Consider the following 15,547-nt stretch of genomic DNA (forward strand, 5'->3'; position numbering starts at 1 on the left):
TTCCTACATTACTTACAATAAGTCAAAGGGGGATTCCATCCTTACGGATTTTTGGTAGACCATAAAGTCTTGGTGGAACAGAAACATGCTGGCACAAACCCTTAATTAGGGTAACTGGAAATGAACTGTTCTTGAGGAGGCCCAGTGTTGTCCTCTGAATATTCCTAATCAGTGTCTTGTCATTATATTTGGTATGGGAGAGACCAGTAGTAGACTTGCCCTATTTTCTTCAGGAGAAGCTTGACATACTTTTAGTTGACTCTGGGTTATGTATGATCTTTGAATGATGTGAAATTGGGTTGGAAATATTTATTTGGCCAAATCTATATGACAATTCAAATACAGTCTGTATAACAATTGTAAAAACAAACTTTATGAATTACAAAACCACTACCACAGGCTTGCTTCTTCCCTAGTAGCTAGGAAAGCTGGCACTTGTATGAATGCTTAAAATGTGTCTTTTCAAATTTCCTTTCTGTTTGCATCGATATGGACACAGTGAACAGAAATATTGGGGTTCCTTACCACATTCAAACTTTTGATGTCGCCTCAGACTTTCTGGCCAGTTATATCGCTTACCACATACATCACATCTGTAGCCACTGCGCTGCACATCCACTGCCATTACCAGTTCATGTTGCACTTGCTTTATAGTGAAGTCTGAAAATACAGTAAACATTAATCACTATATTTAATTTTATGAAAATGTTTTCATATTCATGCAAAGTGAAAAGACTGTATCAGACAAAATAGAAGTATTGATTAGCAATAGAAATTCACCAAAAGGAGTTTCTGCATTTCAGAATCTGATCATGATTGTTATACGCCACTGACAGTATGAAAAGGAAAACTAACATGAGAAAACTAATTATGAGACTGAATCGCCAGCCAGTACTTATCTTCAGGACACAAAATATCAGTAATGCTGACAGACATATATAAAAGTACACACACTGCTCTAGCTTTCAGAACTAATAGTCACTTCCTTAAGAAGGAGAGATTAAAAAGGAAGGGCAACTCACTCAGGCTCCAGGAGGAGAGGGTTGGAGTTACAGTGAGGATGACTGACAGTGTTTGGTCTTGATCTCTATCTCATGTTTACTCTGTAACTTGTGGTTTCAAGTGACAGTCATGCACATGTGCAAAAAACATTATGATGTGGAATAGATCAGTAATACATTAGCAACTACTGATGTAGCAGACCATATCTGTCTTTGCTTCTTCATACTGACACCTTCTTATGCAGTCATACTAATGGTGCTCCAAAATTCATAAATCTACAACAACATGTAACACTGTATTGCACCTCACAGATATGGAGAATGTGCTATTTTCTTGACCTCGAAATTTCACTTTTTTCTCTTTTGGGTATGCTACAGTTCCACTGTCACATAAAAGTGAAATATTAAATAAAATATTAAAACTAGAGTGATAGATATTATTAAATAAAATATTAAATTATGTTAAGGTACATTATGTTTTCAAAAACTGATTATTTTTGTTGATATCGAAAAGTACATGTCATCTCTGCATGCCATTACAGTTCTTGTTTGGCCACAGACAGAAGATAAACTACTGTTCTGGTTAACTTATACAGAAGCTGGAAATGTTGCCCTTCTTGTATTTGAGAGAGGATGTGAACCATGTATATTACATCCACAATCACTTAATCACTTACCATTGGGTGGCGGGGGGGGGGGGGGGCGGTGGGGAGGGAGGGGGGGCAGGGGGGGTTTGGCAGAGGGGCAAGGAATGGAGTGTCCTGGAAATTGGTACCAGATTCTGCTTCAGTGTCAAGCTAGTCCTTTTCTGCATCCCAGTAAGAGCTGTGTGAGTGAATGACAGAAGAAAGATTGGGAATAATTTTTTGACAATGTTCCATAAAGTTTCACATCCTCTTCAACTGCAGGACAGTTACAAAACAACTCTTGCTCAAAAGAAATAACATAATCTCCCATAAACAGCATGATGCCCAAATACTTCTTTAATTTTCAAAAATGACCACTAAATGGTGCTATTGAGATGTGATATGGCAGAGTGGGATGAGACATTAGTACCATACTATGCCACGTCAACTGCAGGTTATGATACCAATGTCTTACTCAATGTGCACACCAATTAACTCTGTTTATTCTTCTATTTATTACTGTATCTACTATAATTAATTTCATTTCTCAGATTTAAATAGCCTTCAATCACACAGTCAGTATAATTATGTAATTATCTGATTGTAAAATATTCTTGCTATTGTTGATATGTAAACATTTCCAGTATTAAAGCATAACAGTTTCCTACAACAAAAGCCATTCATTCTATAAAACATGTTTTATGTAATGAACTCAGTAACATATTAGCACTAAACAACTTGCCGTAATAAGGTATTACACTTAAAAAAAAGAAAAAGAAAGCACCACAAAGGAATGGGACTGAAATTGGTAGAAGTGATGCACATACACAGATAAAATTTATTCAAGAGAAAGAGCTTCACAAATTGAGCAAGTCTATAACAAACTGCTCCACCTCTGTCTCTTATGCAAGCAGTTATTCAGCTTGGTATAGATTGATACAGTTGTTGGACATCCTCCTGCGCAACATCATGCCAAATTCTGTTGATTTGGCATGTTAGATCATCACAATCTCAAGATGGTTGGAGGGCCCTACCAATAATCTTCCAAACATTCTCAATATGGGAGAGATCGAGTGACCTTTCTGACTAAGGCAGGGTTTGGCAAACACGAAGACAAGCAGTAGAAACTCTCGCCATATGTGGGTCAGCATTATCTTGCTGAAATGTAAGCCCAGGATAGCTTGCCATGAATGGCAACAAAATGGTACACAGAATATTGGCAACTTACCACTGTGTTGTAAGGGAACTATGGATACAACCAATGCGGTCATGCTATGAAATGAAATGGCACCCCAACACCTGGTTGTCAGGCCTTATGGTAGGCGACAGTCAGATTTGTATTCTACTGCTGTCCAGGGCATCTCCAGACATGTCTTCAGCCTGGAATCTCATTGACTGGAGCATAATTGTCTTCAATGATGAGTCCCACTTCAAACTGAGCCCTGATGACCAGCAAAGACATGCCTGATATCTCATCAGTATTGTCCTCTTGCAAATACCATTTCTATACCAATTACCTCATGCTTGACCTAAGTACCTGACCCGAAGATATCAAAACAGTGATCACTCAGACGAATGATCTTTCTTCACTGGTAAAATGGTTGCAAAACTTGGGGAATTAAGCTAAATTTAAAAAAAGCCCCACATAAATTTAATACCCAATCAGAAATTAATAAGTTCTGAATGCTGTGTACAATTGCTTCCTGTTCTCCTGAATGGTATTCCAATGCCTTACCCAGAAATAGTGAAGAACCTGAGTCTAACTTTGGATGAGCAGTTCAACTGGCCATAAAATACTGTCACTACATACAGGAAGACTTTTTTCCTCTATACCTTTAAAAAGTTTTGGAACATACTTCTATAGGATTTGAAATGTAAACTTGTGCAATAATTTGTTTAGCCAAACCTTTAATACTATAATGTAATCCAACATAGCTCAAACAATGACAACACTGGATGGTTAGAACTGATTGTGAAAGCTTGTGTGAGCTACATCTGCACCATATGTCTGTGTGACTATATAAACACTCCATACACCCAATTAGGTTGGTTGCTGCCAGACCAATTGCTTGTCTATCATATGTTATGTCTACTCCAATAACTCCTCAGTTTGCAAGCACCCCAGCACCTCATATTACAGATTAAGTGCCTATCATCTTGTCATAATTAAGGCACAGGCCTTCACTTGTCATATACCCTAGCTGTGCCTATCCATCAAACAGAAGCAATCACGAACTCCTTCTCTTCGCTCTTGTCTACCTCTGGAACAAGCTATGAAGCACACTGCAGTTAAATATCATGTTACTTTCAAGAAGACGCTGAAGCACTTCCTTCCATCACTCTCATATTTCCCCAGAAAGTATAATATATTGTCAGTTTTTCAATCTGTCAATCAGCAAAGCAAATGCTCCCATCTTCTCCAAGACATGCTTCTTTCTCTTTTCATTTCTCAGTTATCCATGTGACTATCTTGTCCCCTGTCTTTATTATTTGTGTTTTATAACATTTCTCTTGCTCTCTCTCTACCACCATTCCTCTCAAGTCCACTTCCGCTAGTGTTCACAGTTTAAATCAACCTTTCTGTAACTTGTATATTGTTGAACCTCACATAAATAAATGTGGACCATGTTTTTGTTTATTTATGCGCTATAGTAATTTTTAAATGTTGTGTATCAGATGTAACTTACAATATGCTTATCTTAATAAATGTAATGTAAAACTTGTATCATGTCTGGTTACATACAGTATAAGAGAAGGCTTCATGACCCTAATCTTTGCAGATTAAATGAAAAAAATAAATAACTACATAACGATGACCAGTGTTAAATTTCAAGAGTGTTCATAAATATACAGAAGACCTACCCAATTCGGGGATACCAAGTACCCAGTTGCTGAGCAATCTCCACAACATGACTCAAGTGATCTGAATATCTACTATGCCACAGAGGCCATTTGAGATCCCACTCAGCACAAGTTTTCCTGAACTCCTGAGATGGGAACCATCATTTCAAAATATCTTTCCATCATACTACTCTCCTGGACTTAACTTCCATTACCATTAGCCTCCCTGTTTGCTATACTCAACTATTTATTAATCTGTTTTTATTTCATCTGTCCCTCCTCTCTTTTGCACACACCTTTTTCCTCTCCATCTCTTCTTTCTTTAAATTCAAGCATTTTATGTTAGGCACATGATGTTCAATATCAATTGAAATACATATCTTCCAATTATATATTTTAGAGGATTATATGTCCATCATCTGGTGCATTTGTTTACATTAATAAGACATGTAAACTTTGTACATACAGCTATTTTGTGCAACCTGTGAAACTCTCTTTCAGTGGTCACAGGCTGCTTTTCAAATCATATTTACACTAACAATTATTTTTTATAAACTGAAAATGTGGTAATTACTCAGAAAGCTGTCTGTGATCAGAATTAATTTTCACTCTATAGTGGAATGTGTGCTGATTTGAGGCTTCCTGGCTAACTGAAACAGGGTGCCAGTCTGGGACTTGAATCTGGGGTCTTTGCCTTTTGCAGACAAGTGCTCTACAGACTAAGCTATCCAAGTATGACCCACAGGACACTCTCACAGATTTACTTGTGCCTGTACCTCTTCTCCTACCTTCCAAACTACACTGCAAAGTTCTCCTCCATACCTTGCAGGACTAGCAGCACACACTCCATAGTAGAGTGAAAATTCATACTGGAAACAATTCTCTGGACTGCAGCTAAGCCATTTATTTTCAGTATCCTTTCTTCCAGGAGAGCAAGTACACAAGGTATGCAGAAGAATTTCTGTGATGTTTGGAAGGTAGGACAAAATGTATTAGTGGAACTAAAGCTGTGAGGCGGCTTGTAAGTCATGCTTGGATAGTTCAGTTGATAGAGCACTTGTCCACAAAAGGCAAAGGTTCCATGTTGGAGTCATGGATCTGAAAACAGTTTTATATGCCAGGAAGTTTCAAATCCAAATATTCTTTTAAACATCAGTTTCAACTCAAAAGTCCTATTTAAGTGAACAAGAAAGGGAGGTAATGACAGTGGCACGTAAAGTGCCCACCGCCACACACCGTTGGATGGCTTTCAGAGTATAAATGTAGATGTAGAATGAGGAGAATACAGTCTTAAACATTTTAAAAAATAATTTAGATGCTACTGACTGAAATATTACATTAATCACACAAAATCATTTTCATTTCTATTAGATGACAACACAACAAACTTTTTGGTGATGTAATTGTTCTCACAAATGAAGATTATCAATTTAAATCAGTACAAATTTGTTCGTATCACTTTCAGAGCATAAGGAAATTCACAACATGAGTTCTTGAGGTTAAACTGTAGCTCTTGTATACAGCAGTACACTTGGGTATTACTTTCTATGATGAATTTATGGAGTACGCAGTTGTTTGTTCAACAGAAATAATATTATGATGACTCCTTAGCCTAAAAACTAATTGTACAAAATTGTATTTGCATATTTCATTTTATACAAGGCAACATAGGTGTTCAAATTATAAGTGGTTGGATTGACTGAATACCAACTTAACCTACAATACACATAGTGCAACAAAAGATCCAGTTTTGAGAAAACCTTTAATTAACTATGTCTCCTCTGTAAGGCAAGTTATTGTCTTCACTCACTCCATTGGCTGTGTTCCTCTCAGTATTTTCCATTATTGCAATTAATCATGATTTACACCATTCGTGGAGTCACACTAAATGTCTAGAACAACAGACATAAGTATTGATTGACTCCTTATCCTTTAAAAATTCTTGTTAGAGGCCTTAATCCAAGAAAAACAAGAGTTAAAAAGGATTTGAGTGCCTAAATACTTATTAGTGTATTGTGTCTTAAAGGAGTGATGTAATGAGGACAAAATTGTTAACAACTACCACTAAATTATTAAATCACTTAAATAATTTTCTCTCCTGTTTAAAATAACTGCAGCTCGATGGATCAACTGGAGATGTCTTTTCAGATGTGCCTTCTGCTTGCTGCGGTATGAACACAACCCACACGAATACTGTGGCTCCTTGCCACATTCTAACTGCTGATGTCTTCTCAGACTCTGAGACCATTTGTACTGCTTGCCACATATTTTACACCTGAAGCCATTACAGTCATCTCCAACAGCTGTTTCTACAACCTGCTGTGCACATCCACCACTAAATTCTGAAAATAAAATACATATTTTTAGTTATGATTTCATATTGTCATATTGATGCAAAATGTTATTATGTAGATAGATTTGAAAATGAAATACTTATTAAATAAAAAGTGGTATGATTGAGATGTATTAAAAACCTGTAAAAATGGTGAATCTTAGCTTTTATTCTCCACATTATGTAGTCACTAAGTTTCCTGGTCAGTATCACATTCTTCTATTTCTGAATTATTCAACTAGTTACGGCTTTTTTCTATTTCGTGATAGCCTATTCATTCATTCATTCATCATTACACAGAGAAATATTCGAGATGTAGAAGGAGGCAAGTGATATATTACAGGCACATGAGTAGACATGATGGTCATAACACTAAATGAAATATTGTGTAATATTTGTTGGGATTCAACTGGATAATGACTTAAAATGGCATCAACACACAGAAAAATTATTGAGAAGTTGCATGTGGGACCTTGTATCCAGGTCAGAATGAGATAAGGGTATACTTGGCTCACCTGAAGCAGATAGTACCTTCATCCTACATGTGGAACATAGCAGCATGCTTGTGGTATCCCCAGTATCATCCACCAAAACCAAATTAATTTGTTGGCTTATCCTTTGACCTACAGATTGCACTTCACTTATAACAGTGTTCTTCTAATTTATCTTTGGTGGTTTTCTGTGTGTATGCACACTATTGGACTAAGGAGCATCCTGTAGCTAGTGGACGATTGCTTTTGAAGACAATTCTGACTGTGGCAATTAGGGACTTCTCTTTTAATTTTTTTCATAGCATACAACTAGGGTATGAAATGAGATCTAGCATTCAGGCACTATATATATGGCACTGATGCAGACATTAAGCCTGTAAAGCATGGCAAAAATTACCTCACCTCTCTGGGTTATTAAGCAGAAACTCTGTGGATATGACATGTATCACACTATTCCTGAAACATACACAACTGCGTACACACACACACACGTGCACACACGTTTACTTCATACATTTTAGAAAGCAATTAAAAAGAAACTATTCAATTAAAACATGATTCTTTTATATCCCACAATCTCTCAGCTTGTCAATGAAATTAAGAAACTCATTGTTGCACTCACACCTTGTTCAACAAACTGCACTACACAGCACTAATTTTGAATCTGAAATTCAGCATTTTTTTAAGATCTGCATTGTGTAAAATACTATTCCTTTTTTTTCACTCACACATGTTTCAGCACCTATGTGTCATCTTCTGTGGGTCACATTTATTTTTGTAAAGTATAATACAAAGTATAATCATTTATCAATAAATAATTATAAACTTTGTGTTATATTTTATTGAAATAAACTGGACTCAATGAAGATGACACATAGGTGTCAAAACATGTCTGAGTGAATAAAAAATTTTAATCACAAACATGAAAAAACCCCAAGAAGAGCTTCCAACCTGAGCAAGATGATTCTCTTTGACTCTGAAGATGATTTGATCAACAGGTCGATAACAGTTATCAATTTTTTTTAAAAAATATATTGAGTGATCCACATTGTTTTCATATAGTGTTATTGGTATGAAGCAGTACTTTTCCAGGTCATCTCTGCTTCACACTTAGAACTTCTCTCCTATATTTCTGAAAAATTGCACACAGTTCCTGTATCACTGTGCTACTCTTTTTTTCAACCCTTACAATTTCTTTCTGCTTAATTAAGTAATTTCTTACTTTGTGACATTTACTATGAGTGCATAACCACTTTGTGTGTGTGGTGTCACCGCTAGACACCACACTTGCTAGGTGGTAACTTAAATCGGCCGCGGTCCTGTAGTACATGTCGGACCCGCGTGTCGCCACTGTGTAATCGCAACCCTAGCGCCACCACATGGCAGGTCACAAGACACGGACTAGACCTCGCCCCAGTTGTACGGAAGACATAGCTTGCGACCAGACGTACGAAGCTTTCCTCTCATTTGCCGAGAGACAGATAGAATAGCCTTCAGCTTACTCTATAGCTACTACCTAGCAAGGCGCCATTTGTATCAGTGCTAATAGCGTACTAATATTCAAGAGAGATGTATTCCAACAAGAGAATAAAGATAAGTATTAAACGCATCTACGTACTTTTCCTCTTATTCATTAATAAGTCTCATGTTCCAGAACTTCAAGCCCGTCTGCGTTAGTTTAGCGTGCACCTAGCTACCTCATTGTGTCTATGCTGTAGGAAATAGACACAACATTATTTGGCGCCGAGGAGTGGTGCCGCGCCCACGTTGCATAAATTGATTGTACTTTGCTCTGATTTGCTTGTGTCATGGCTTCGCCACAATCTCCAGATGTACTGTCCGAATTTTTTCGCTTGCAGAATCAGCAGACGCAGTCGTTACTGGAAGCCCTTGGACAGCTCGTCCAGGGTCAACGTGCGCTGCAAAACGATGCGGCAGCCGCCGCTTCTTCGCTACCGCTGCCACAAAACGCTGCTGCACCTCCCTTTCGGCCATACGTGGCGGCCGAAGAGACCTGGCAAGAGTGGTCTCGCCAGTTCAACTTTCACCTAGCAGCATACAGAATTCAAGGTAAAGAGCGGCAGCCATTTTTGCTTTCTTGTGTCGGTGTGTCTACCTACCGTGTGATAGTGAAATTGTTTCCCCGACGCGACGTAGCAACTCTGTCCTACGAAGAAATTTTGTCTGCTTTAGATGCCTATTTCAAAGAAACAGTTAATGTAGTTGCACGACGGTATACGTTCTTTCGTACAAAACGTACGGCCGGTCAGACTAATAGGGAGTGGGTAGCAACTTTGCAAGGACTTACTAGGGAGTGTGCATTTGAATGTGACTGTGGACTTCCTTATTCAGATACAATGGTGCGTGATGCAATAGCACAGAACGTTTCTGATGTTCGCATAAGGGAACAGATTTTGAAACTAGTTAATCCCTCCCTTCAACAAGTGATAGACATATTGGATAGGCAAGACACACTTGACTTTGCTCAGGACTCATTTGAAACTTCGCCAGCAGTGTGTCACATTCACCGGCCCGCCGGGCCCGCTGCACGGGACGCTAAGCGGCCCTCGCGCCCGTCTTCGCAGCGGCAGCCTAGATTGCAAACACGTGCGCCGCGTAAGCAAGCAAATGCAGTGAAATCATGCCCGCGGTGTGCAACTAGACATTCGCGTGAAAATTGCCCGTCACGCCAAGCTATTTGTTTTTACTGTCGAAAGAAAGGACATGTTCAAAGTGTTTGCCAGAAAAAGCTTAGATCAGACAATCACACAAATTCCAGGCCTTTTGCTTCGCGCCGGAATCGCACCCAGGACAATCGGGCTCGTGGACCTTCGCCCATGGACATTCATGTAGTTCATTCCCACCCGTCCAGTGACACTTTAGCTAACAGTGACTGTGTTCGTCCCACCAAAAGTGTGCGTCGACGTCGCCGGAAATCCCGTCAAGTCGCAAGTGCTTCTGTACCTGTATCAGTTCAACTTGCACGTGGCAGTCGCTCTTGTCGTCAGCAGGACAATAAACTTTTTGTGGACTTAGACTTTGAAGGCACAGTGATACCATTCCAGCTCGATACCGGAGCTGCAGTTTCATTGCTCAATCACGACACGTACAAACAACTGGGCAAACCGCCATTGCGTGCCGCAAAGGTTAAGTTAACTAGTTACTCAGGACAGCATATACCTGTGTTAGGACAGTGCAGCCTTCTTGCCACATACAAGGGACAAACGAAACTTGTGTCATTTTACGTTCTTCGTTCTTCTAGTGCAGTGAACTTATTTGGTTTAGATTTGTTTCAATTGTTTAATTTGTCTATAGTAAATCAGGTCCTATCAGTGAATCAGACTGTGCCTTCCGCCAGTGTTTCTAGTCTTTGTGAAGAATTTGCAGACATTTTTGCACCGGGCCTTGGTTGCGCTAAGAACTATGCTGCACATTTGGAACTGAAAGACAACGCGCAACCAAAATTTTTCAGAGCGCGCAATGTTCCCCACGCATTGCGTGATGAGGTCGCAAGAACATTGCACGATTTAGAATCTCAAGGTGTAATTGAACGTGTGCAGGCTTCTCTCTGGGCCTCACCCTTAGTAATTTTGCCAAAACCTTCCGGAAAACTGAGACTTTGTGTGGACTTCAAGGCCACTGTGAATCCACAACTTGTGACTGCTACTTTTCCTTTGCCCCGCCCGGAAGATCTTTTTGACAAACTGTGCCCGGGAAAATATTTTTCCAAATTGGACCTAGCAGATGCGTACTTGCAGATACCTGTGGACGAAGAATCCCAGCGCGTCTTGGTGGTAAACACGCATCTTGGCTTGGATCGCTTCAAAAGACTGCCATTCGGGTGTGCATCCGCCCCTGCTTTGTTTCAGCAATATTTACAAACTGTTTGTGCGTCGGTCCCTACTGCTGCGAACTATCTGGACGATATTGTGATCTCAGGAAAGACAGAAGCCGAACATTTGCAAAATCTCCGAACATTATTTCAGGTCTTGCGTCAAAATGGTCTTCGCTTGAAGAAGGACAAATGTGTGTTTTTTGCTCGGGACTTACCCTACCTGGGGCATGTCATAAATGCCCAAGGTATACATCCGAGTCCAGAGCACCTCCGTGCCATACAGGACTTACCTACTCCGCAAGATTTGAAACAGCTACAGAGTGTGCTGGGTAAAATTAATTATTATGCACGGTTTGTGCGCAATGCTTCTTCCATTTCAGCTCCGCTTCATCGTTTACGCCGTAAAGGTGTTCCGTTCGTCTGGACGACGGAATGCGAATGCGCCTTTCGCCAGTTGAAATCGGCGTTACTTTCAAATACTTGCCTTACGCCATTCGATCCCCAGAAACGCCTTTTGTTGATGGTAGATGCATCGGATTTCGGGATCGGTGCTGTGCTTGCGCACAAGGATGGCTCGCATGATCGCCCTATTGCCTTTGCGTCCAAATTGCTCTCATCTAAGCAAAGAAATTATTCCCAGATAGAGAAAGAAGCTTTAGCTCTCGTGTTTGGTGTTACCAAGTTCCATGACTTCTTGTATGGTCGTCACTTTACCATCATCACGGACCACAAACCTTTGACATCGCTTTTTCATCCGAACAAGCCTGTACCTCCACGTACAGCGCAGAAATTCATTCGCTGGTCACTTTTTCTCTCGCAGTACCGCTACGATATCTTGTATCGGTCCACTGCTCAGCACGGAAACGCTGATGCGTTGTCCCGTTTGCCTGTTGCTGAGGATAAAGCATTCGATTCTTCCGAACTTGCTTGCATGTTCATTGATTCAGAAACCGATGACGTGGTCGAATCGTTTCCGATTGATTTTCGTCGTGTAGCTACAGCCACAGCTGCTGATCCTGTCCTTGCTACTGTTTTGCGTTTTGTTGCTACACAATGGCCCACAATTCATTTTTGTTGTCCGGATGTCTTCCACGACGTCTTCTGCCACAATCCAAGCCTTGTCTGCTATCTTTTGCATTGAGGGTCTTCCGCAGACTATTGTTTCCGACAATGGCCCACAATTCATGTCCGCAGAATTTCAGTCATTCTGCAGGGCCAATGGTATTCAACATCTGACGTCCGCGCCGTTTTCGTCTCAGTCAAACGGTGCCGCTGAACGATTGGTCCGGACTTTCAAGTCCCAGATGTTGAAATTGAAAGAGTCGCATTCTCGGGAGGACGCTTTGTTGCTCTTTTTGTCTTCGTATCGCTCTTAGCCCTGCGATGGCCGCTCGCCGGCTGAATTGCTCCATGGTCGATCTCATCGCACCCTGATGTCTTTGCTGCATCCGCCGCATCAGGTTCCTGTGCAGCGGCTGACTCCGGTTTTTGCTCCTGGCGACGTTGTCTATTATCGCAACTATCGCGGTTCACGGCGTTGGCTCGCAGGGCGCATTCTTCGCTGCCTCGGCCGCGCGATGTATTTGGTATTGGGGGCCTCTGGTGAGGTGCGTCGGCATCTCAATCAGCAGCGCCTCTGTCGTCGCCTGGGTTCTGCCGCTCCCCGTCTGCTTTCAGCGACGGTGCCGTCAGGTCAGCGCCTTGGGGACCCATCTACTGGCTCGCCTCATCCCCAGGTGTTACCGACGCTGCCTTCCATTTTGCCTCATGGCGTCGCGCCGCCGCCGCAGCTGCCGCCGGCGCCGCCCGCAGTGGACGCTTCGCTGCAGCCGCTACGCGCCTCCCTGGGTCCCGCGCCGCCGCTCGCTTCCCGTGACATGCCGTCCTCCGCCATGGACCTTTTGCCCGCTCCGGACCAGATGTCGTCTTCGCCCGTCGGGTGCTCCGACCACATGGAGGTCGACCCTTCGGCCCCTCTTGTCTCATTACATGCGCATACACCTCATGTTGACGTGCACCCTGGACTAGGTTTGCAGGCGTTTCCTAGCTCCCCTCGGACCGAATGGCCGGGTGCGGGTGGCACAGCCTCGCCTGTTGTTAGGCTCCCCACCTCATCGCATACGTCAACATGGGGTCCTCCCCACGGCGGGCGGAAGCCTTATCTCACGACCGTTCGCCGATTTGCGGGGGAGGAATGTGGTGTCACCGCTAGACACCACACTTGCTAGGTGGTAACTTAAATCGGCCGCGGTCCTGTAGTACATGTCGGACCCGCGTGTCGCCACTGTGTAATCGCAACCCTAGCGCCACCACATGGCATGTCACAAGACATGGACTAGACCTCGCCCCAGTTGTACGGAAGACATAGCTTGCGACCAGACGTACGAAGCTTTCCTCTCATTTGCCGAGAGACAGATAGAATAGCCTTCAGCTTACTCTATAGCTACTACCTAGCAAGGCGCCATTTGTATCAGTGCTAATAGCGTACTAATATTCAAGAGAGATGTATTCCAACAAGAGAATAAAGATAAGTATTAAACGCATCTACGTACTTTTCCTCTTATTCATTAATAAGTCTCATGTTCCAGAACTTCAAGCCCGTCTGCGTTAGTTTAGCGTGCACCTAGCTACCTCATTGTGTCTATGCTGTAGGAAATAGACACAACAGTGTGTGTGTTTCTTTTTTGGGGGGGGGCAGAGGGAGGGGCGGGGGTGTTTTTCACTAACATGCACGTGTTCAACTGTTAATTGCATGAGAACACCACATGCTGTGTAACAGCAGGAAATAGTGCCCCTCATCACTGTTGATCTTTAAGTACTTTATTCAGGCTATAGAAATACATCATCATAATCTCCAAGGATTAGACTTATTGGCCTCTACTGCCTTAAAATTTTGGTTATCATTTTTCATATGACATCCTAGTTATGAACGACTACAGAGTGGGATGTCTGTGGGTTCATTCTAGGGCATACATGCAGACAGTCTTGTGAAACACTTTTGAACAAATTTACTGAAAACTGTCTTGACCAGCCAGTTTAGCAGCCCACATGCAATGGAAATACCTTAGACTTTGTAGTCACAAACAGACCAGACCTTATTGAAGGCATCAGTAAATAGATGGGGATCAGTGATCATGACAGAAGTTAATAAATCAGTCAAGAAGGCTAGGAGAGTGTTTCCTCTGGAAAGAGCAGATAAGCAGTTGTTAGCATCTCATGTAGTGAATGAACAGACATCACTTAATTCCAGTAATATGGACATAGAGGAATTATGGGTGAAGTTTAAACAGATTGTAAATCATGATCTGAAGAACTATGTGCCTAGTAAGTGGATTAAGGAGAGAAAACATCCACCATGGTATAACAATAAAATTCAGAAAATGCTGAAGAAGCAAAGGCTGTTGCACTCTCGATTCAAAAGATAATGCACAAATCACAGCAGGTAAAGGTTAGTACAGATTCATGAATCAGTGAAAAGATCTATGCACAAAGCATACGTACAACAGCTACCACCATCATACCTTAACAAAAGACCTGGCCAAAACATGAGAAAATTCTGGTCCTATGCAAAATTGCTAAGGGATTCTAAAGTGTCCATCCAGACACCCATTGATCAGTCAGGTGTGGCAGCTGAAGACAGCAAAATGAAAGCAGAAGTTTTAAATTTTATGCAGGAGAATCATACAAACATACCATCATTTCACCATCGAACAGACTTCCATATAGATTACATAGTACCAGGTATCCCTGGCATAGAGAAACAACATAAGGAGTTGAACCCAAGTACAGTAAGTCACCAGGCCCAGAAGGAATCCCTGTTTGGCTTTGCAAAGAGTACTCTACAGCAGAGTACTCTACAGCAATGGCCCCTTACTTATCTTGCATTTATTGCGAATCTCTCACCCAGTGCAAAGTCCCAGCAAATGGAAGAAAGCACAGGTGACTCCTGTATATAAGATGGAAAAAAGAACAAACCAACAAAATTACAGACCAATACACTTAACATTGGTTCGCTGCAGAACTCTTGAACATATCTTCAGGTTGTATATGATAAATTTCCTTGTGACCAACAAGATTATGTCCGTGAATCAGCATGGCTTTTGAAAGCATCACTCATGCAAAACTCAGCTGGCCCTTTTCTCACGATATACTGTGAACTATGGAAGAAGGGCAAGAGGCAGATTACATATTTCTGGACTTCCAAAAAGTCTTTGGCATAGTACCTGGCTGCAGACTGTTAATGAAGATATGATGAGCACATGGAACAGGTTCCAAGGTACATAACTAGCTCAAACCCTCCTTAAATAATAGATCTGAGTATGTTGCCCTCAAGGAAGAATGTTGACCAGAGGTATGGATATCATCAGGAATGCCCCAGGGAAGTGTAGCAGGGCAGCTGTTATTTTGTATATACATAAATG

At 41.5% G+C, this 15,547-nt stretch overlaps 1 protein-coding gene across 1 annotated transcript in view; it reads right to left on the minus strand.

Moving 5' to 3' along the window:
* Positions 1 to 393: 393 nt before the first annotated feature.
* LOC126252681 (zinc finger protein 235-like) overlaps positions 394 to 15,547 on the minus strand; it is a 50,467-nt gene continuing 35,313 nt past the window's right edge. Inside the window, exons 3-4 of the mRNA XM_049953585.1 lie at positions 6,534 to 6,810; positions 394 to 671 (exon numbers count right to left, since the gene is read on the minus strand). Of these exons, the coding sequence (XP_049809542.1) occupies positions 413 to 671; positions 6,534 to 6,810 (536 nt within the window). The 3' untranslated portion in view covers positions 394 to 412. The remainder of the gene's footprint in view (positions 672 to 6,533; positions 6,811 to 15,547) is intronic.

Source organism: Schistocerca nitens, chromosome 4 (genome assembly GCF_023898315.1).
Source record: "Schistocerca nitens isolate TAMUIC-IGC-003100 chromosome 4, iqSchNite1.1, whole genome shotgun sequence".
NCBI classification, from domain to species: domain Eukaryota; kingdom Metazoa; phylum Arthropoda; class Insecta; order Orthoptera; family Acrididae; genus Schistocerca; species Schistocerca nitens.